The 24,070-nt window shown below is 40.2% G+C and overlaps 1 protein-coding gene across 1 annotated transcript; it reads left to right on the top strand.

Annotated features, from left to right (window-relative positions):
* Window positions 1-20,854: 20,854 nt before the first annotated feature.
* LOC107765182 (clathrin light chain 2) lies at window positions 20,855-23,899 on the top strand. Its single transcript, XM_016583799.2, has 3 exons — window positions 20,855-21,198; window positions 22,542-22,695; window positions 23,346-23,899. The coding sequence occupies exons 1-3, from the start codon at window positions 20,954-20,956 to the stop codon at window positions 23,697-23,699; spliced, it is 753 nt and encodes a 250-aa protein (XP_016439285.2). The 5' UTR covers window positions 20,855-20,953; the 3' UTR covers window positions 23,700-23,899.
* The last annotated feature ends 171 nt before the right edge of the window (window positions 23,900-24,070 follow it).

The raw sequence follows: 24,070 nt of genomic DNA on the forward strand, positions 1-24,070 counted from the left end.
CCAATACATAGACTCAGAATGACTTTGAGAGTGTCCAGGGTCCCAAATATAACCCTAGTCCAAAACACAAGATCAAACTTGCAAAAAAAAAACCCCAAATCCCAGGGTTTTCAACTCGAGTCAGATATAGAGAAGAGAAGACAAATAACTGAAACTGGCTCAGAGGTCTCTTTCGGGGATCATGTGAAAACAAACAGATAATATAGCAGGTTCAAGGCAAATAGAATGAAGAACAGATTTGAAGCATAAAGAACATGTTTTAAGAAAGCTTGGAACTTAAACAAGTTTCAGAAGAGAAACGAGATGGTATAGCACATAAGAGGACAGTAGAGGAAACATGTTTAACAAAGAACTCAAACAAAATCCAGAAGAAGTAAACTAAAGACCTAAAAGCTTAGTAGATAATACAGTAGAGGAACATAGGGGTAAACGAACACATAAGATAAACATGTGAAAGCATGATATAGAAACCGGTAGAAGAAAGAACGAAGCACAATAGAAGGACATGCAAAATAAGGCAAACATATGAACACAAGATAAGGACATGCGAGGGAGAAAATAGAACATAAAAACATAGCATACCCAGATTCACACCAAGAGAAGAAGAAGAAGAAGAAGAAGAAGAAGAAGAGTCAGAAAACATTTTAAAACTTTTTCAGAGACCCTAAATCGAAGAGAAGTAATTTTTGAAAGAAAATTAGGGAAAACATTTAAGAACTCAAGTAGAGCACAGACATAGCATAGATATAAGAAAACATCCAGAGAAAAACCTCGAATAGCTTAGGTTTTCAGAGAAACCCTAGAAATGAGAAAGGCTTGGAAGAAGGTCCGATCTTGAGATGGAGAGGTCGGAAATAGGCTTCTGATGTTTGAATACGCTGGAGCCAGGCCGGAAAGTCCATAGGACCTTGGATCTGTAGAGATTTGAAAGGACACCATCGAGGTCGGACCTCGAAATTCGAACACCCAGGGTTCAATGGTGGAGGAGGGTGAGTACAGGCCATCCATGGCCTGAGAAGCCATGGGTTCCGGTGAGATTGCGGTTAAAGGGGGTGAGAGAGGCTAGGGTTTCAGGAATCTTCGAGAGAGTTTGAGAGAGGGAGAGTATTCAAAGGTGGCTGATAGATGGAAATGAGGGGATTAGGGTAGGGTTAGTGAATTAAAAAAGGTAAGGGGTGATCGTGGTCGCTGATCTAAATGATCAACGGCCTGGATTGAAAGAAAGGGCCAGGCGGGTTAATTGGTTGGGTCGGGGGTAGGGTTAGATTAGAATTGGGCCGGTCCAATTGGGTTTCAAGACTAGGTCAATTAGGGGGGTCAATTTGGCTATGATTGAAATAAAAATGGGCCAGATTTTAAATAGCCAGTTTTTCCCTTTTTATTTTATAAAAAATAGTAATATGATTTGAAAGTAAATTAAGAGTACTGGATCAGTTAATAATATATAAATATTGATTTAAAAATATTGGAACCAATTTTATAATTATAAAAATGCTATTAAATCTTAAAGTAGGCTAGAATTGCAAGTATATGCAATTTAGCATTAAAAATACCAAATAAATTTGTAAAAATATATAAAAACTACCTTAACTATATTTTGGTATAAATATAGTAAATAAAACAAATTATCCACCAAAATGATAATTTTGGGAATAATTATTGGTTTTTGTACTGCTAAAATTAGCAATAAATTGATTAAAAAAATCTTTAAAATTTGGGAAAAAATACTAAAACACTTGAGCATGCTTATATATGTGTACATATGTTATTTTGAAAGTATTTTGTATATGAAAAATACATAGGGAAAAAATTGGGTATCAACAAGGGGCCTATTGCCCCGATGCAGAACTGGTCGATGAGGACCTCGGGGTTGAGATTCGAGTCGAGCTCAAGCTATCGGGGGCAGTCGGGAATGGGATAATGATTAAGGATATGATTAAATAAGGCTCTTATTGGCCAATACCAAGCTATATAATGAAGAACAAGTAAAAAGGCGATAGATATGAAGACGGCTTCGAGCCCGTACCAAGTGATGAACAAAGAACAAACAAGAAAGTAATCGAAGATAAATGGCTTCGAGCCAATGGGGATAAGCAAATTAGAAAGGAAAAGAGAGAGAAGATATTATTGCACTTGAGTAGGATAATTGGAGCTCTGTCTTAGGGCGTTAGTGACCCCTCTTTTATAGAAAGGTGAAGCCCAAACTAGTACAAAATACGTTGTGTGATAAAAGAGAATGGGATGTGACAGCCGGTTAGCTTTATGTCGTACGAGAGCTGATGTCGAGCCGTTCGAATAGACTTGATCGACCCCGGGTGCATTCCTTGAGAGATTTCTTTGTTCGTCGGGGCTTTGGCCGTTATTATCCTTGGTAGAGCATCGACAGGCCTTGATGGAAGCGACTGACTCGAGATTCCGTGATTCCGGGATCACCCTTCGAAGCATTATGTTAAGGGAAAATCAGCCCCCCAGATTTCACTACACACTGACCCCTCAAATCCCTAAATCAAAGTCTCCAATTTCAAGCACTAATTCCCCAATTTTAGGCTTTAAATCCCATAAATTTCATGTCTAATTACGTAGAAATCACCATAGAATCGAGTATTGAGTTCAAAAATCTTACCTCCAAGTGTTTTCCTTCGATTCCCTCTTCAATCCTTCTCAAAAAACTCCAAAATCGCTCAACAATGGTGGAAATAGACCAAAATCGCGAAGGCCACTATTTAAATATTCTGCCCAAGCAAAGATTCCTTCTTTGCGAACGCGGTTAAAGCCTCGCGTTCGCGAAGCACAAAATTCCATTGACCAATTAATCCTCTTACGCGAACGCGACTTCCATCTCGTGAACGCGAAGCTTCAGCTTCTCAGGCCTTTGCAAACGCAACAAACCAACGCGAACGCAAAGAACAAACTATCAGGGCCCCCTTCGCGAACGGAGGACCAACATCGCGAACGCGAAGGGAAATTCCCCTGCCTCAATTCATATCTCTTCTTAAACATGAGAACCCTCTCGCAAACGCGAAGTACAAAACTCTGCAACACAGAACTGAAGAAATCTGCAACTTTCAAAACAAGAATTTGATCCGTTCAACACCCGAAACTCCCCCGAGGTCCTCGGAACCTCAACCAAACATGCCAACACATCCCATAGCATCATTAAAACTTATTTCAACCTTCGGAACGCCCAAAACAACATCAAAACATCAAACCATCGGATTCAAGCCTAAGATATTCCAAAACTTTTAAATTCCGCTTTCGATCAAAAAGTCTATCAAACCTTGTCCGAATGACCTGAATTTTACACACACGTCACAAATGACACAACGGACCTACTCCAATTTTCATAATTCCATTCCGACCCTAATATCAAAATCTCCACTACCAACCGAAAAATGCCAAAATTCCAATTCAAGCCTAAATCTACCCCGGACCTCCAAAACCCATTCTGATCATGATCCTAAGTCCCAAATTACCTCCCAAAGCTATCAGAATCATAAAAACCAAATTCCGAGATCGCTTACTCATAAGTCAACTTTCGATTGACTTTTCCAACAAAAGGCCAACTTAAGAGATTAAGTGTCTCATTTCTCTACAAAACCACTCCAAACCTAAACTAACCACCACGAAGCGATGAAATACATCTGAACAACACATAAGGAAACATGAATGGGGAAAACGGAGCGGTAATCCATGAAACGACCGACCGGGTCGTTACAATTTCCTACCTTGTCATTACTGTTATTGGCATTTCTTTCACCTTTTATGCTGTCATATGTATATTTGGTGAGGATGAGATAAATGTAAGAAAATGTGGCCGTGCCATTTGATTTCATGTCTTATGTATATTTATCACATTATGAAAGTTATGGATTTATTACCGTGATTTGCTGGTTATCTCTCTAAGAAAAGGATTGGTCATGATATTGACGAATATTTATCGTGGTTCTTCTAGAAATCATTTAATGCTTCGCATATTTGTTTTCTTGTACTCTATTCTGTTATGTTCTAGTATTGTTCTATTGCTAGTGTTCTGTACAAATTATATCAATGAATATCTTTTAACTAAAAAACCTTGTCACTACTTCAGCGAGGTTAGTCAAGATACTTACTGAATACATGGGGTTGGTTGTACTCATACTACACTTCTTCACCTTGCGTGCAGATTTTGGAGTAGAGCTGCGGGTGATGACGGGGGCTGACTTTGAAGATGTTCGTGCCTGCCGGATGTGGCTACCACTTGTCCCTAGGTAGTTCTAGAGTTGAATTCAGTTTATGTACATTTCAAACAGAAGTTGTATTTATTTCATATCTGTTTTTTGCAATAATCTAGTCTTAGTAGCTCATGTCTTGTACTACCCATCCCTGGGATGATGTATGGAATCCAGTTATATCGTTTTTTTGGTCACCTTTATTTTGTTAGAATTATGTTAACCATTAATTGGCTGAACAAACGGGTTAGGTTAGGTGTCATCACGATTAGTGGATTTTGGGTCGTGACATAACTTGTTTCAAATAAGAGTAGATTCTTTAATTAGACAATTTCTAAAAGATAAATAAGTAAAATATATCAATTCTTTTGAATTTTTTAATTTAGTTAATCAGTCAATTATCCAATCCTTTTTTGAAAAATATGAGTATATTAGATTATGACCTATATTTCTTATACAATTTATTTTTATCCCGTACAGATTCAAATTGGTAAATCTTAAGTTATTCTAGAAATCGTAGTTGACTATTTTCTCTCCCATATCTTTACTAAAAATTAGTGAGAGAAGCATAATAGATCGGGAAATGAGGTGCATATAGTGCTAGTGGATAAGTACTTAACAACCGAATCTATCCGTTTAGCAATCAGTTCTTGGACAAAACTTACAGCATATGAAGGAAACCAAATAATATAAAAATCCTGACTCTTATTAATTTAAGGGATTTAGTTTATTTTTGTAATTTAATGAACTAAATAATTTAAAATTGTGACGAGACACCTCCTAGAAGGCGCTTGTAACCCTAATTGCTTATATGTGAAAGATGAACTTAATCTGTCGCTAGAACATTATTTATATTGATAAATTTAATTCAGAAATTAGTCGACTTCAAGAAGCTGGATTTTTTTCTCTTCTAATTTACAATACGATTCTATGTTAATCAACCCACATATAAACTTCATTCTCAAGTCACTTTAGTTTCTGAATTGTTGCTCTCTCTCTATCTCTCTGTCCTTTTATTTGAGCAACTTGAAAAATGAACAAATTTCAGCAAAAATAAAAGCTATTCAGATTTGAAATAATGCTTTATAGTATCTATTTTAATCGAAAATTCTTGATATCTAACAAGTATGAAAAAAAATTACTACGTGAAGTGCCTAATCATCTTTTTGAAATTAGTTACCCTTGCAACTTAAGGATTCACTTGGAGGTCGATAATGTGAATGCAGACCTTGGAGATCATGGGTCAATTTCTAGTAGAGACAAAAATATTAGCTGATTTTTTCTTATTTTCTTAATCCTCCAGTCAAACTTGTCGGATACATGAGGAGTCCGGGGAGAAAATCGAGAATTTTTGCTGACCCGGATAATATCTTTCTAAAAAAAATATAACCTGAACGCTAGTTTGAATTTAATAAAAACACAATTTGTGAGATTATTGAAGGGAAATGGGTAAAAGCAGAGACAAGGACATCAACAATAATTCTTGTGCAACCCTCCCCTCCTTTGGTTCTTTTTGTTTGTATCGCAATTGGATATTCTTTTTGTAAACTCCATAAATCCAAGCCTAAATTTTATTAAAAATACTTAGCTGATTATTTTACCAGACCACAATACAGTCCGACCTTTTTATGACAACATCCCTATAAAACAATCATTCATTATAAAAACTAAATTTTTCTTAAAACCGGTTATTAAGTTATTTATTACCTCTCTATAATAGCTTTTACCTCTAACAACAACAAAAATATTTATAGCAGAACATTCTTTATAAAATTACCTCTCTATAACAATCATATAAAGTCTTTAAGGTTACTAATAATAATTTTAAAAAATTTCACAAAATATTGTTCATTGCACAAAATTTCTATTTTATATAAGACATAAGATTTGAAGATTTGCACATGATAACTTTTCCATTGGACACATGCCAAAAAAAATTTAGATAGAAGATTTAACTGTTAAGCTCTTAGATTGTCTTCAAGTGAAAGCTATTAGATACCATTTTGTTGAAAAGTTGGATACGAATCTGTATACGATAGAAATCAACGGCTCGATTTCACGAGCATCATGGCATCTCGAGGGCTTCCAGTGATCGATTTCGAGAATTCTCGACAGTTCGACTTCGAGACAGTATAAGTAACGACCGGCCCCGAGACAATGTGAATTACCAGTCTCGGTGGATCAAGGTGGAGTTCCTAAGGCACGTGTGTATGGCAGGTCAAGTCCAGTGGACTAGCCCAAAAAGAGAATCAAGGCATTAAATGGTTGTACCACTCCCATATCTTTGTAATTAATGCGTTTTGACTATGTTGGGATTCCCCCTCATAATAAAGGGGATCTTTGCCATTTTGTAAACATCTGTTGCTCCATACTAAATATACTTGAACATTCTCTCTGCTCTCTATCATATTTTCTTGATCTCATTACTTCATTTATTGCTCATATTTATTGTGTTCTACTTTAAGTTCATCATTTATTTTTTATTATTGGCCATAAAGAGTCGTCATTGATTTATTTATAACTGTTTGTCTCCATCGACCACCCTCGATAGCTTCCAGTCGAGCTTCAGACTCGACCCCGAGGCCCTCTAATAGGCAAGCTCGAGGCCCCGATTAACAGAGATTTGGTTTGGTTAACATCTCAATTTTAAGCTCTTATCTCGTTTCTAAGTCTTTCACATAGCATCAACTTCCTAATAACTAGCATAAAAATAGATCACTTAGAGCCACTAAATCAAATTTAATTGTTATTACCATTTTCACGGTAAACAGTTTGGCACCCACTGTGGGGCTAAAAATAATAGTGATTATTTTCTTGCTGGTTTAACTACATAACGCAAGTTATCTTTCAAACTTTTTCTTGCCCAATATCTTTGATTTCAGGTCAAAATGTCTGACTCAGTGAACAATAATCTTGAGAACCACGAAAAAATGGTGTGGATGTTCCAGGTGTTGGTGTACCACCACGAAACCCTAAGAACGCACCAGAACCGATCCCCGTGGACACGGTCTCACGCGATGCTCAACACGTCGATGTAAGCTCCCACACTAACAAGAGCGTGCACCAAGGAGACCAACAAAAAGCTCAGGAAACCACAGCTAGGGAAGAGTGGAAGGTTAGCCTTCACGTTATTTTTGAAATATTGCAGGAACAACAACTAGCGATTGCTTAGCTGCGAAGTCACCAGAAAACTCCCAGCACACTAGCACCGGGGACGGCTTCCCCAGCCGAGCAGGTACTGGGGAGATCAATAAACAACGGGTCGTAGCTAGACCTGCCATCATAAATATGCTTGAGGACCTCACAATGAGGATCGAATCGGGAGAGAAGAAGATAAAAGCCAACGATAAAAAAGTCAATACCTACAACTCCAGGGTCGACCAAATTTCAGGCGCACCCCCGATCCTGAAAGGTGTGGATTCGAAGAAGTTCATACAAAGGTCGTTCCCAGAGGAAGTGTCTCCAAAACCCATTCCAAAGAAGTTTAGAATGCCAGACCTTCCAAAATACAATGGAACCTCAGACCTCAATGAGCACGTTACTGCTTACACTTGTGTAGTAAAGGGCAACGACCTAAAGGACGATGAGATCGAGTCTGTCTTGCTAAAGAAGTTCGGGAAACACTCTCGAAAGGGGCCATGATGTGGTATCACAACCTAGCTCATACTCATTTGCCATGTTGGAAGATTCTTTCATAAAGGCACATGTCGGTTCCATCAAAGTAGCAACGAGGAAATATGACGTCTTCAAGATCAAACAGAGGGAGAATGAGATACTACGAGAATTCGTATCTCGTTTTCAAATAGAACGAATGGAATTACCACCAGTCTCCGACGACTGGATAGTGTAAGCCTTCACTCAAGGTTTGAATGAACAAAGTTCGGTGGCTTTGAAGTAGCTAAAACAGAATCTGGTTGAATATCCTGCTGTGACCTGGCCGGACGTTCATAATTGATATCAATCGAAAATCAGGTTGAGGGCAATAGAGCAGCTTGGACTGCTTGACCAAATTATGCCCGCCCCTCAAACCCTCAATGGATTCAACATGGCAACCACAAGACATATTCTCGGCTATTTTCGAATGAACACGGTGGCCTACCAAGGTTCAAAGCACCATCGCCACTAAGGTACAACCATCTCCCTTTTCAAGTTACACCCCGTACACACCTTTATGTAGGTGCCTGGCCGAGATAGTCGAAGAGCTAACCCAGTTTGAAGACCTTAAGGTTTTAAAGCATCTGTTGCACTCTTTTCCTTAGACCGAGTTTTTATCCCGAAAAGGGTTTTACTGGCAAGGTTTTTAACGAGGCAACATCTATATGCTACCTAAAGAAGATCCGTCAAGTATTCAAGGCTTCTTTTGCAATCAAACCCAAATATTGAGGGGCATCCCCCCGGAAGGTCACCTACTCGGAGAAGTCAAGATACGCCAAATGGGGGCTCAATAGGAAAATAATGTATCGGGCCAAAACGGTCGAACGAACCATGCCCGTATAAGACAATCAGGCCCTTAACAATAATGACATGTATACTTGTACCAAGTAATCAAATAATATTTCCCAGAAGCATTTTGCGTGTCAAAGAAACTCCGTATTTTTTGCAAAAATGGCTCCTCTATCAAAAACATCCCGAACACTCGGGACTGGCATCAACAACTCGAAACAGTATGAACCCCGGATCGGAACTTCGAACTCATAAGCCCTCAATAAGGCAACAACAAGATCGCAAAACAGCTTTAGAGCCAAAAAAATGTCCCGAATACTCGGGGACTGGCGTCAAAAACTCAAGACCACATGACCTCCGGGTTGGAAACTCCGAAATTGTAAGCCCTCAAAGAGGCAATACCAGGTTTGCAAGTAATGGCTCCCGAGCCGAGAAATCCTCGACGACTCGGGGACTGCCATCAATCGCCATCTCCATCGACTTATCAAAACCCAAGGACATAAGACCGCATGCGAGCAGCCTTGGTCTCGTAAGACCTATATAAGGCAACAGCAATATCTATAAGACCTCAAGCAAGCTATAAACCATACGTGTACCAAGTATCCAAAACTGTAAGACCTCAAAGGCATGTAAAACTTGTAAGACGTTACTAAAGGCATAAACTCAATCTCAAAGTTTAGGCTATATATCGAACTTGTAAGACCCCTAAAAAGGCATAACCTCAATATAGACACCGAAACTACTTCAATCGGGACTTAAAGGCTCCGGCCAAACACAAATGACTACGGTCATAAGGTTGTACCAGCCAAACTAACGCGACTAGGGGATGCCCGACCGTCGCTATAAAATTACAGGCCTTCAATTACTTCAAATATACTTCAGAAAGAACTAGTTAAATAGGATACCCTCGACATAAGCAAAAGAGCTTCGACCATGTCAGCTCCTAAACACTGGCTTCGAGATACTCAGCCTCCGAGCCTGTGACAACCCGACCAGTCATCTCATTAGTTACCACTCAGTTTCCCCCATTTCTACTTCTTATTGCTTTGTTTATCGGTTCTATATGTGATCGGGTTGGTTGGCTCAGGTTCAGAAAGGTTTTGGTAAGGTTTGAGACACGTAGTCTTTTTTGAGAAAGCTTAAGTTGGAAAAGTCAATCGGATGTTGATTTATGTGTTAGAGGGCTCTTATGAGAGTTCCGATGGTTTGGATAGCTTTGGTAGGTGATTTGAGACTTAGGAGCGTGATTCGAGCTATGTCTATTTCGCAATTGTACTATTTTACCTTATTATGGGATTATTACTATGTTAAAGACTTAAATTTGTATTATTTTAACTGCTTAAAATGAGTTGGGAGTGTGTCGGCTGGCCTTGTCTTCATGAGAGGCACCATCACGATTGGGTCTGGGTTTAGGGTCGTGACAGAGCCAAACCTCCTGAGGTGCTCGATCATCGCCATATAACGACTCACAATCGAGGTTTTTTTGTTAAACCATCGAAGAGTCAGGCAAACACTATTTCAAAAAATCCTTATTGAGGGAAAAATAAAGCCTACATAAAAGGTCGGATCGACCCAAGGCGTAAAAGCCACTGTCGCCAGCCCATATACATAAAAGGTCTCATCGACCCAAGGCGTAAGAGCCACTGTCGCCAGCCCACATACATAAAAGGTCGTACTGATCCAGCACGTAAGAGCCTAAGGGCCAGCTCTAAATTCAAAAACTTGAGGGTCGAATAAGCTCGAGTCGAAACCTGATTCGGAGACTGAACCCAAAATAGTTAACTAAATATGCCTAAGAGCAAAAGTGTAAGAGCCATTATCGCAAGCTTATACTTAAAGGTCGCATCGACCAAGCGCGTAAGAGCCTACGAGTCAGGCTAATGAGCCCTAGGGTCATACCACGAATCTAAGGATTGCTCTCAACTCAAAGACCAGTTCATCTGGCTAAATAGGCAAAAAGAAACGCATGAGAAACAAAACTGCGAGGTTTCCTCTTTATACATACATGCAAAAAAGTACAAGCTCCATTTATAATGTACTTTGAAAGTACTATGTACAGAAACAGAAAAGGAAACCTACATCCCCCTTGGGGACTACGGCCCGACGGCCCCATCCTCGCCATCCTCGGCATCGTATAGAAGGAATTCATCATTGTATTCTTCCGCCTCCGCCTTCTTGATCTCTTCCGAAAGGTCGAAGCCCCTGGCATGAATTTCCTCGAGGGTTTCCCTCCGAGATTTACACCTCATATACTTTTTATTATTGTTCTCACGATCAAGAGCCTTCCTCAGCTCAGCTCTAGCATCAGCAGCGCCCTTTAGATAGGCCGCCACTTTCTGGTCAGCCTTACCGCGGCTCATTACAGCCTCATCCCGGGCATTCACAACCTTTGCCTTTACTTTCAAAAGCTCGAACTCGAGCCTCATGATTGACAAGATGCGGGAAGCAAGACTCAGATGGTTCGGACACATTCAGAGAAGGAACACTGATGCACCGGTGAGAAGGTGTGAATGACTGGCGGTGGTGGGTATGAAAAGAGGTAGAGGGAGACCTAAGAAGTATTGGGGAGAGGTGATCAGGCAGGATATGGCGCGACTTAGGGTTACTGAGGACATGGCCCTAAACAGGGAACTGTGGAGATCGAGCATTAAGGTTGTAGGTTAGGGGAAATTGTGATGTCTTTTTTACAGCGCACTAGAGTGAGACTAGCCAGTTAGGAGTTAGTCTTAGGATGCTATTGATCAACTACTGATGATGGGCTTTATCTGCTGTGTATTAATACCTTACATCTTTCTCGTATTTCCTATATCTCTTATATTGCTGTTACTTTATTTTTTTATGGTATTTATGTTATGTTATGGATTTTATGGTATTTTATGTTGTTTTATTATGAGTCTATTGATAGTACTAATATAGTGTCTCTTGTTGCCTCTTTGAGCCGAGGGTCTCCTGGAAACAGCCTCTCTGCCCCTCGGGTAGCGGTAAGGTCTACGTACATATTACCCTCCCCAGACCTCACTTGTGGGATTACACTGGGTTGTTGTTGTTGTTGTTGTTGAACTCGAGCCTCGTGATCATATTCGCTCGGACATAATCGTTTGCATGAGCGTTCTGGATTTGCACCTCGAAAGCAGAAGCCTTAGCCAAAGCACCCTCCTTGGCCGCAACTTGGGCATCTACAAGAGCTTTCAACCGTTACACTTAGGTTTGACCCGGCCAACTATGCCCCAAAGTCGTTCCAGCTCCTCCGTTTTGCTCTCCAACTGAAATATTGAAATATTAATCTCCAAAAATGGAAGGGGAGCACAAATCGACACAAAATGCAGGTTACCTGTCTTTCGAGATGGTTTTCGCAGTTCTGACTTCGATCCGCCTCACACTGCAGGTGTACCAGCTTACCTTCTTTCTCGTGCAAAGGAGCCTAAGGGATTTCTCCCTATCCAAAGCTTTCCATAGCCTGGCCTCATGATGAAGCAGCTCAGAGTTAAGCTTGTCAAAGGCCTGCAAAAGAAATTTCAATAAGAAAGGGAGGGCGCAAAACCGAAATAAGCCTATACCGACTACCAAAGCTTACCATAAAGCTAAGCCGTTGAGCCTCACCAAAGGCCGAGCCTATGCCCGATGTCCTAGTTTACCCCGAAGTGCCTTCGGTGTGAAAATAGGAAGGAGCAGGATGACCCTCATCCCTCGAAATACCTTCGACGGGGACAGGTAATGTTTCTTCAAAAATAGAAGCCTCCGAAGCCGAAAGCTCGGTCGACTCACCACTTTTGAACCTCAGAGAAGGACTCGCCCCGTCGTGAGTATCCTCACACCTTAGAGACTCTTTTCGTTTGTTATCGATCCTCAATCCCGGGGTCGGCGATCTCTCCTCCTCCCCTAGGGGGCACGGCCTTATCTCGACAAAACCTCCAACACCTGCGGTGGCAGAGTTAGTACGCTAAAAAGAAAGTACCTTTTTGAGGAAACAAGCCCACTAAGAACCTACCATGATGTTTTGACTCTCATCTCCCCTTGAACAGGTCTCTCCACTTGCGTTTATCATAGGTCGAACAAGTCGCCAGATTACAGGACCATTCAGCCAGATTAGGGACCTCGTTCGGCAACCAAGGAATCACTACAAAGAATGAAATAAAAAGATACCTTTAAGGAGCCCGCCCCCACTATGGACAAATCAATAAAAACACAAGTATACCACTTACGTGTGAAATTTCATTTCTCAGGAAATGGTAAAAACTCTCCAGGGATAATATTGATTATCCATGCTCAAACAAACCGGCTCATCCACCCTCGGTCCTCGTCCTCTTCGTCGTTAATGGCAGAGGACCGGGTGGATCGACGCCGCATAGTAATCAAGCCTCGGTAGTGCAGAGGCTGATATAATCTAACGAGATGGCTAAGGGTGAATTCGAGCCTGTCCTTATCCGTAAAGTACCTTATCATCAGCACTATCTTCCAAAGGGATGGGTGAGCCTGCACTAGGGTAACCTGATATCTCCTACAGAATTCAAGCACGACCCTGTCGGGGGGACCTGACGTAAAAGGATGCGTATACACACTCATCTTCCATTATCAGGTCGCATGAACGTTGCTATCACGCGTAGTTCGGGAGGTATCAAGACCTCGAGGTTTTCCTGCTATCATAAGCATCGGCCTCAAAGGAGCTATCGACCTAATTTCGAGATAGAACCTGATCTCGGGGGCCTCGATTATTCCAAGTATGAGCTCCAAAGAGCCAACATCAAAATTCGAAGGCTAACTCCGCAAGAACGATGGAGTATAAAGAATGGAAAGACTTGAAGTAGAAATATTCTCTTGCATTGCCAAAAAATATATTTACATGGGGCGTCTTTACAAGACTTGTTTCCCCGAGAGTACATACACAAAAGGAAAGAAGAAAAGCAAAGGCAACGCAGGCCTACTCTTCATCGCCACTACCCTCTAAACCATCTCCGGGACCTTCATCCAAAGAAACTAAGAGCGCCCAGTTTTTCTCTGATTCTCGGGCCTTCTTGATCTCAGTTGAGAGATCGGCACCTTTGGCACTAGCTTCCTCTAAGGCTTGCCTCCTCGCCTTTGCACTAGTGTGAGTGACGACCCGAATTAGTTTTTGCTCGGCCTCCACCAATATACTTTGGGCTATTTGATTCACAGTGACGGCGTCCTTTAGATAAGTAGCAAGTTTTTCTTTGATCTCGGACTTGGCCGCAGATAGCACGGCAATCTCTTTTCAAACATTTTGGAGAAGAGCCTGGGTCAATGCCAATTCCGATGTCACTATCTCGTTTCGCTTCCTCAGCTTGAGTATCTCTCATTCTTCTGCCCGATCTGCAAAAGAAAGGATAAGTCAGCAAACATTAAATTATGGGAACAATGAACGGATTTACGAATAATGAGTTACCTGCTCAGCAAGGCCAGCCCTTTCTCTGAGCACTCCCTCCAAACTCGCCCGAAGTTTGCTTAGCTCCTTCTCCTTTTGGGCAGCGGAGGCCTCCGACTCCTACAGTCCCGAGGCGAGTTTATCGAGCTCCTTTCCATGGCATGAAAGCTCCTCTCGGAGCCTAGAGAGGTCGTGATCATACATCTCCTTAGACTACGGCAAAATAGAAGAGTCAGAAAAATGAGGAAAAATGCTTGAGACTAAATAAGTATACATGAACAACCATCACCTGCCGCTGGAACTTCTCCGCTGCCTCAATAGCGCTAGGAGCATCGAGATTGATGTCCTCGCTGACATCGTCAACGTCATCAAGGAAGTCGCCAAACGCACCTCCTCCCTTGAGAGGACCCCCCACGTTGGCACTATTCGGTTCCTGAGCATCCCTTAACTCCACAAAGGAGAACTGAGGCCTAAATTAAGGCCATCCAGGGAATCGATGTCACCAAGGGGCAACTCCTGCCCCCGAAAGCTCCGGGCCCAAACCCTTTGGGACCATCAGCAATGGTCTCCCCAGCGGGGGCTGCACCATATCCAGTCACGGGATCAGGTAACACATTCACACCCTTCTCTAGGGTTTCCATCACACGGGACCGATCCAAACCGGCCATTCCCGATTCAGCGGATTCCAGTCGGGGAACTTGCGAGACTCCCGCGCCTGACCTCATTCTATATACCAAATGGTAATCTCCCTCATCATATTCTTCATGCCCAGTGTTGGGACTTGCTCCGGAAGCTGAAGGCGAGGTCCTAGTGGCAGCTCGAAGCCTGCGTGATTTAGGTTTCTTTGTCGCAGGAGAATCAACAACCGCCTTATTCTTCCTTTTCTTGCACTTAGCGGGCTCCGAAGTCTCCACCTTGCCATTGGGAGGCGGTCTCATCTGCACACCATTGCCAAGACCTGCACAAAACATAGTGGCCGAAATTTATCATCACAAAGGATACGAGGGAGAAGCATAAGATTAAGATATAGGTGGCAAGAAGAACTTTACCATGATTCTTGGCCACCCACCGCATTTTAGCCAGGTCGGTCCAAGACTGGACGAGATACAGAAACGAGATATCCAACCACCTAATCCATCCCGGTAGATCATGACCACTTCAGGATACCAAGCGGTAGCTGCAAAAACCAAGGGGAGATCATTTTTCGGAAGAGAGGTAAGAAGATCACAGAACGTGTTCAAAGGAAAAATACTTACGTTGTGTATTCCACTTCTCCGGGAATGGCATCCTCCCGGCCGGGATGATGTTTGAGGTCCTCACTCGAACGAACCTACTCATCCACCCTCGATCCTTGTCCTCATCGGTGCTCAAGAAAAATGATTTTTTGGACTGGTGGTGAAGCTTAATCAAACCTCGATAAAATCGAGGGCTATACAATCTAATCAAATGGTCGAGGGTAAAGGCCTCGCCCTCGACCCCATTGGAGAAGTGGCGGAGCATGTAGACTATCTTCCAAAAAGATGGATAGATTTGACCAAGCATCACTTGGTACTTGTCGCAGAAATCAAGAATAACTAGATCTATCTCCAGGGAAGAAAGATTAGAAGAATCGACCAGACCCAGAGTGAACGGGTAAGTATATACATAAAGGAAACCAGCTTTGTGATCTGTTATGCTCTCGTTAGAGTGGGGGATCTCAACTAGCGTTGCCTCCTCCCACCGGTAGTCTTCCTTCACCTTCCCTATATTGGTCACAATGCTAATATACCGGGACACGTGTTCGCATCGGCCCAGTGAAGATGAAAGTTTGTCGACGGTGAAATCCTTCGTCGTGTCGAACCCAGTAGGAGTACATTGTTCAACGGTGGGTATCACTTTGGGCTTTCCTTTGGATGTTCGGGATGAAGAGGCAGCCTCGTCTTTTTGAGGAACTATCTTGGAAGTTCTAGCAATGATGGTGGTAAAACTTTTATGAGAAAGTAGGCAAAGGATCAAGAAAGGAAGAAGAAAGAATGCGAAAGGGGATGGGTCTGGCCTTGAAAATTTGAAGATATTGTGAAAGTATGAATTATCAAACGATTGATGCATTTATAGGAGTCGTGTGGGCAGCGGAAAGGACGAACCAATAGTGGTTCGTGGATTTCTCGATAGTCGTGTTTGACGGCGACCCTTGCGCGGCTTTTTGAGTATGGCATTTAATGCTCTGATGGACTGACATCATAGCAATGATGCTTACGGAGTAGGGGCTCAGGATCGTTTCCTATCACTTTATTCTAGGAAACGCGGGGACTATCTATATACAGTAGAAATCGACGGCTCGATTTCACAAGCATCATGGCATCTCGAGGGTTTCCAGTGATCGATTTCGAGAATTCTCGACAGTTCGACTTCGAGACAGTATAAGTAACGACTGACCCCGAGACAATGTGAATTACCGGTCTCGGCGGATCAAAGCGGAGTTCCCAAGGCACGTGCGTATGGCAGGTCAAGTCTAGTGGACTAGCCCAAAAGGCGAATCAAGGCATTAAATGGCTATACCATCCCTATATCTTTGTAATTAATGCGTTTGTATTATGTTGGGATTCCCCCTCATATATAAAGGGGATCCTTGTCATTTTGTAAACATCTGTTGCTCCATACTAAATATACTTGAACATTCTCACTGCTCTCTAACATATTCTCTTGATCCCATTATTTCATTTATTGCTCATATTTATTGTGTTCTACTTTAAGTTCATCATTTATTATTTATTATTGACCATAAAGAGCCGTCATTAATTTATTTATAAATGTTAGTCTCCATCGACCACCCTCGATAGCTTCCAGCCGAGCTTCAGACTCGACCCCGAGGCCCTCGAATAGGCAAGCTCGAGGCCCCGATTAACAGTGATTTGGTTTGGCTAACATCTTGTTTTTAAGCTCTTATCTCGTTTCTATGTTTTTCACATAGCATCAACTGCCTAACAACTAGCATAAAAATATATTACGTATTTTTAGAGCCACTAAATCAAATTTAATTGTTATTACCATTTTCGCGGTAAACAGAATCTTCACCAATTTAAGCATTATATCGCTAGCAAGAGAATGAAATCTGGAAAACAAGTTACAATAAAAGTTCTTCCATTAATCTTGAAAGAATTTATTTTTCTAAGTAGTTTTAAATGTATGCCTTAGAGTTTAAATCTTTATCATTTAGTTATGAATTTATTAATAATATATTAGGTTTCTTCAGTATTTACCTAGTGAAATACACATATCTTTTGAGATTTTAAATTAAATAATTTTCTTATTTTTTAAATGTAGCATTAGAAAAGAAAAAATAACTCATATTTGGATAATTTTTATTTATAACAGTCAAAAATATTTAAACGTCAAATACTGTTATAGATGTATAACATTCATTTATTATAAAAGCCAAATACATCGGAACAAACGAGAACGTTATAAAGAGGGTTGACTGTAACGTGATAAACAATCGTTGCAAGTAGATAATATTATCGGATATTTAAATTTGGTAACTAATTACTGTCAGCATACTGAATGCGTGTTTGACGAGGGAAAATGTTTTTTCTTTTCCTTTACGAGGATACGAACACGCCAAGAGACCCAAATTAAAGTTAAATGTGATTCCTTTCTTTGAGTCATTAACCTAACTTATCCTGTAAGTTTTTCTGTTTTGTCCTTTTTATGCCCTTTAAATTTGATATAAAATTTAATAATATAGTAAGATATCTCACTTAATATAATACATTTCTTCTATTCAGTTTGCTACTCGAGAGATGTATTGTATCAAGAGGATAATATTAAACCTCAAGTAAAATTTTAAAGATGTTTAAATTAAAAATATCTATTATTTTCATTCTTAATAGATAAAAGGTAGTAAAAGATAATGGAATCCTTCTTATCTACATTTCCCACACCTAAGTCAGAGCCAGTTGATTAAAACAACATATATTTTGGATAGAATAGAAACAGCCTAAATATAAAGTAATTTTATTTATTCATTTTATAGAAGAAATTTGTCACAAACATTCCAAGCACAACTTTAATCCAAAAGGTTTTCTTAAGAAATTATACAAATTTTTTATTTCAGAAATTAAACCAAAAGTAGATCCAGACGCCACCTTAAGTTTTTAACAATTAAAAAATGTATTTAGCAGCCAACCTAACTAAAGTCAATTGCGCAGCTAATAAGCTACGTAATAGGAGCTGTAGAATATTTGCTAGCAGCCATCCCTGCTAAATTAAAATGAAAAATTGATCACCTTACACGTCACACCTCTTGTCAGTGATTCCATTTGGCACTATGCTAATTATAAATTTACATGGCAGTGTTTACCTTAAACTATTCTCTTTCTATTTTGAAAATTATTCATATTCAATAACATTCAAAATTTTAAAATTATATACTATTAATTTAATGTTTCTTTGTTCAGCTAATCTTTTATCACTATTTTATATTTTCTTCATTTATCATTGATACACTTTTTCCATGTAAAAGATGATAGAATTTGGCATATTAGAGTCAAAACGGTTGATTTTCTTCTCAATCAGAATTTCTTTTTTAAATATGTAAATAAAACTACACAAAAGTTGTATTTCCTCCGTCACATTTATGAGACACTTTATCCCTTTTAGTCTGCTACAAACAACAACAACAACAACAACAACCCAGTGTAATCCCACTAGTGGGGTCTGAGAGGGTAGTGTGTACGCAGACCTTACCCCTACCCCGGAGGAGTAGAGAGGCTGTTTCCGAAAGACCCTCGGCTCAATAAGACAAAAGGACAAAAGAACAAAAAGAAACAACATTAGTAACACCACAGAACAATATGAAATACATACATACATATATATATATATATATATATATATATATATATATATATATATATATATATATATATATATATGAAAAAATAAGAACAACATGAAATCAAGAGGCATGATACCAAGCAAAAGCAAAATTGTATCCTTACCAAACTAGTCCCCCAAAGTTATGACATAAGACGATACTCAGCTACCTCCTAGCCTAGAACCTTAATACTCGACCTCCACATATTCCTATCAAGTGCCATGTCCTCGGAAATCTGAAGCATCGCTATATCCTGTCTAATCACCTCCCCCAATACTTCTTAGGCCGCCCTCTACCTCCTCTCGAGCCCTCCACAACCAGCCGTTCACACCTCCTTACCGGAGCATCTAGGCTTCTCCTCTGAACGTGCCCGAACCACCTGAGCTTTGTTTCCCGCATCTTGTCATCAATGGGAGCCACGCACACCTTCTCTCGAATATCATCATTCCTAATCTTATCCATCCTAGTATGCTCGCACATCCACCTCAACATCCTCATTTCTGCTAACCGGCCAACATTCAGCCCCATACATCATGGTCGGCCTAACCACCGCTTTATAGAACTTACCTTTGAGTGTCAGTGGCACTCTTTTGTCACACAATACTCCAGATGCTAACCTCCACTTCATCCATCCTACCCCGATACGGTGCGTAACATCCTCGTCGATCTCCCCTCCCCCCTGGATAACCGACCCAAGGTACTTGAAGTTGTCTCTACTTTGGATGACCTGCGATTCAAGCCTCACATCCACGCCCACTTCCCTCTGCTCAGCGCTGAACTTACACTCCAGGTATTCCGTCTTTGTCCTGCTAAGCTTGAAACCCTTAGATTCAAGAGCTTGTCTCCAAACCTCCAGCTTCTCGTTAACACCGGTTCGCGTCTCATCAATTAGAACTATGTCATCCGCGAATAGCATGCACCATGGCACATCCCCTTGAATGTGGTGTGTTAACGCATCCATCACCAGGGCGAATAGGAACGGACTGAGCGCAGAACCTTGGTGTAACCCCATAACAACCGGAAAATCCTCAGAGTCGCCTCCCACTGTCCTAACCCGAGTCTTTGCCCCATCATACATGTCCTTAATCGCCATAATGTAGGGAACCGACACGCCTTTTGCTTCAAGCTTCTCCAGAGAACTTCTCTATGAACCTTGTCATACGCTTTTTCTAGGTCAATAAACACCATGTGCAGATCTTTCTTCTTACCTCTGTACTGTTCAACCAACCTCCTAACAAGGTGTATAGCTTCTGTAGTAGAACGACCCGACATGAAACCAAATTGGTTGTCAGAGACGGATACCGTCATCCTCGACCTTGCTTCCACTACCCTTTCCCATACTTTCATAGTATGACTTAGTAATTTGATACCCCTATAATTGCTACAGCTCTGGATATCACCTTTGTTCTTATACAGTGGGACCACCATACTCCACCTCCACTCATCTGACATCCTCTTCGCCTTAAAAATAACATTCAACAACCCAGTCAACCACTCCAAACCTGTTTTCCCCACACACTTCCAAAATTCCACCGGAATATATTATTTTGCTACAAAGAATAATATATTCTATATTAGTAGTAATTTCACGTTAAATTTTATGTTTTACCTTTAATACAATAATTTATAGCTATAAAATCGTTATGAGTATTTTAGACCACAAGTTTTAAAAAAAATCTTTTTCTTTTAAACTTAGTTCAGAGTTAAACAAACTCATATAAAATTAGAACGGGAGGAGTAGAATTTATTATTTCTGTATAATTAGACAAATTTTAAGAGTATTTGAAAAAGAAATTATAACATAATTTAACGTAGCAATCGTAATAGGGTAAACAAGAAATAAAATAGTATAAATTAAATTTAACATTTTAAACTCGTTTTTATAATTCCAAAAGTCAAGGTCTTCGCAAAAGTTGACACGTCTTGTAATGGATGAAAGTGCGATATAGGGGATTACTACCCCTGAATGCTTAGAACGGTTGATTTCTTCTGACTTGTTAGGAGAAAACGAACAAGCGCACACAACTGAAACTGCGGGAAGGGAACAAAAAAGAAGAGTCATCTGACATGCCATCACAGTCAGCACACGACTCCGCCGCTGACGGCGACGCTGCGGTGACTCCGCCGTTGGACGACGACGGCTACGAGGTGGTCAAGGGTGCAGGTGAAGACTCGGGGGACCATTATTTTGGTTCGCAACCGATGATGTCTGATGAAGCTGATCAGTCGTCCACCGGAGAAAATGAACCGATTCTCCCTCCGCCGGAACGTATGGTGGCGGAGGAAGGCTTTGCCCTCAGAGAGTGGCGGCGGTGAGCAAAAAATTTCTGCATGCAACAAAATATATATGTATATTAGTATAGTATGATTTAATTGATTTATATTCGTATAACATGATTTTTTACTTCGGCGGTTACTCCAAGAAATCTATTCACTAAATATGTTTTTAGTTTGAGTTAGACTTTTTTTTTTTTTTTTTGAGTTAGACTTGTTATAACACTAGTACTTCCCTTAGCTTGAGCAATTAGTTGGGGTCCTTGGGGATAGTTGGTTGGAATTGATGTTGTCAACCCCTAACATAAATTCGTTGAAGAAGAAAATTCTGCTAATACTTTTTGGAGGCCTTTGATACTGTGATAAATGAAAAGTTAATTACATTTTAGAAGGATCCTTTGATACTGTGATAAATGAAAAGTTAATTACATTTTAGAAGGATCCAACACTTTAAGCTAGGGGGTGCGGAGTACCAGCTACTTGATTAATAGGTTCGAACTTAGTATAAGTATGTGCATAGGCTGATCCAGGATTTGAGGCTTATGGGTTCCTACCGTAATTTCAGATTAATATGCAATAATAACTAGGTTCACAGTCAGATATTTACCAATATTTAGTGAATTTCTTAATATAAATACAGGGTCTACGCAAGAGTTACTGGGTTCCCGGGAACCCGTAGCCTATGCACTAGGTTCGCCCCTAGGTATGTGTTCTTTTGGACGGACCTAGCTTATAAATTATGAGTTCACGTGAACCCAGTAGCTTTTGTCCAAACCCTGTATATGCATTTAGAAATTCACTAAATATCTTATAATATTTTACTGAATCTAATTATTATTGTATATTAACTTGAGGTCGCTGTAGGAACCCGTAAACTTCAGTTTCCCGATCCGCCTATGAGATCAGTTGATGATGGTAGTTGAATTGAGTTTACCTTCTAAAACCTAAAGGAAATTTTGTAATTCTCTCTATCCATTGAAATGCTTTGAAGCTGATACATAGTAGAATATTTAGTAATACATTGTTAATATGATGTGTACATGTGTGTCTGGTTATAGCATGAAGCTTCTTTACTCATGTGTCAACGTGCTCCCTTTTCTTGATAACGTTGTGTGTAGATTGTGTAAATCGTGCAGCTTCACATAGATTTCTATAGTTGAGAATATCTCAGCGTATACTTATGATGCTTTTTTTGGTCATGTTTAGCTTATGTCTTATGATGCTTCTTTAATCTCATTATTTCCAATTTATTTTTGTGTGATGATTGCAGCTTCATTCATGTCCTTGCTCATTCCTTATGTTGTATATTTGAGATGAAATTACATGTTTACGATTATGGATCTCCTTAAGTGAGAGGTATGATATTTGTTTCATTTTCCAGATTGAATGCAATACGGCTTGAGGAGAAGGAGAAAAGGGAGAAAAAAATTGTAAGGGAAATAATTGAAGAAGCAGAGGAATACAAAGCAGAGTACTATAGGAAATGGAAACTTAGATGTGAAAACAACATAGCTGCTAACCGGGAGAAGGAGAAGGTGAGACCTAGAGCTATAAAAATTTGTAGAAGTTTTCCTAAGGCATTTTGCTTAGGGTTGTTAACTAGTTTTGTATAAGTTTTCTGTTCTTGGTGTTTGTTTTGCTAAGTAGTGGCTTTAGTTGGAAGAAAAATTATCACTGATCTAGCATGTTGTGCATCTAGTTACCTTCTCTTTGTAATTGTTGCTTTCAGCCCCTACTGAAGGGTATTTGAGCATAGAGAAGGGAGGATTAACCTAGTAAAAGTACTATCCAATTTTTAATCACGGTACTTCCTACTGAACAAGGGCAAGCACGCTGAAAATAGCAGCTTCTATGTTTATCTGTTTACATTTCACATGATTTAGTGTTAGCCTTAGGTGTAAATTAAATTTTGAAAGTGGATAGTTAACAGTTTAACCATTTCGAAAATTTCCCACCTGTGATCAAAATATGCTGAATTTGCTCGTGAACTTTGGTACAAATAATCCAGACTGAGTAGTTGCGGTTTAGGTGAGTTTTATTTCCTATTCTGTACAAAACTAATATCTTTGGTCATATGATTGTTAAATCTCTAAAAGTAGTTCCCCCAGTACAACAAGTTTCTCCATAGTAAATCGACGTATTGCAGTTCATGTGTCATCTTTTCTTGTTCTTTTTTTTTCCCCAGTTATTCCTGGTAAACCAAGAGAAGTTCCATGCTGAAGCTAATAAGACTTATTGGAGGGCAATTGGAGAGCTTATCCCAAAGGAGATCCCGACGATAGAAAAGAAGGGAAAGAAGGATAAGGAGAAGAAGCCATCCATCGTTGTCATCCAAGGACCCAAGCCTGGGAAGCCAACTGAGCTCTCTAGAATGCGTCAAATACTGGTGAAACTCAAACACAACCCACCTGCACATATGACGCCTTCACCAAAACCATCTTTAGAACCTGGAAAAGATGCAAAGACAGGAGCGAAAACTCCTGCTGCCTCTGCCTCTGCCTCTACCTCTGCAAGGCCTCAAGCTACTGCTGCACCTTGAAGAGGACGATACAATTGCTACTGTCTTGATCTTGTAAAGTCGTCCCTACATAAACTTAAATATTATGAGTTTGAGAGTAACTCGTATCAGGAAGCGTTTACCTTTGTTTCTAGTTGTAGGAGCTAATATGTGCATAAAGGAGAGAGTCTGTAATTTTGTACTTTGATCTGTAATTTGGAGTTGCATAGTAGTTCATTCTGTTGGATTTTCTTCTAGATCTGTAGTCTATTGAACGTGCCCAACTCCGGCACCTAGAAACCACTATCTACTCCCTCTATTCACTTTACTTGTCCACCATACTAAAAATATATTTTCATTTTTACTTATCAATCTTAGCAAATTAAGAGAAGATCATATTTTTTTTCGTTTTA

The sequence above is a fragment of the Nicotiana tabacum genome, chromosome 10, assembly GCF_000715075.1.
Source record: "Nicotiana tabacum cultivar K326 chromosome 10, ASM71507v2, whole genome shotgun sequence".
Taxonomy (NCBI): Eukaryota; Viridiplantae; Streptophyta; class Magnoliopsida; order Solanales; family Solanaceae; genus Nicotiana; species Nicotiana tabacum.

Coding starts and splice junctions, on each gene's coding strand:
- LOC107765182 (XM_016583799.2), top strand. CDS start 20,954: ATGCCATCACAGTCAGCACACGACTCCGCCGCTGACGGCGACGCTGCG. Junction 21,199..22,541: donor GCCCTCAGAGAGTGGCGGCG/GTGAGCAAAAAA, acceptor TTCATTTTCCAG/ATTGAATGCAATACGGCTTG. Junction 22,696..23,345: donor CTAACCGGGAGAAGGAGAAG/GTGAGACCTAGA, acceptor TTTTTTCCCCAG/TTATTCCTGGTAAACCAAGA.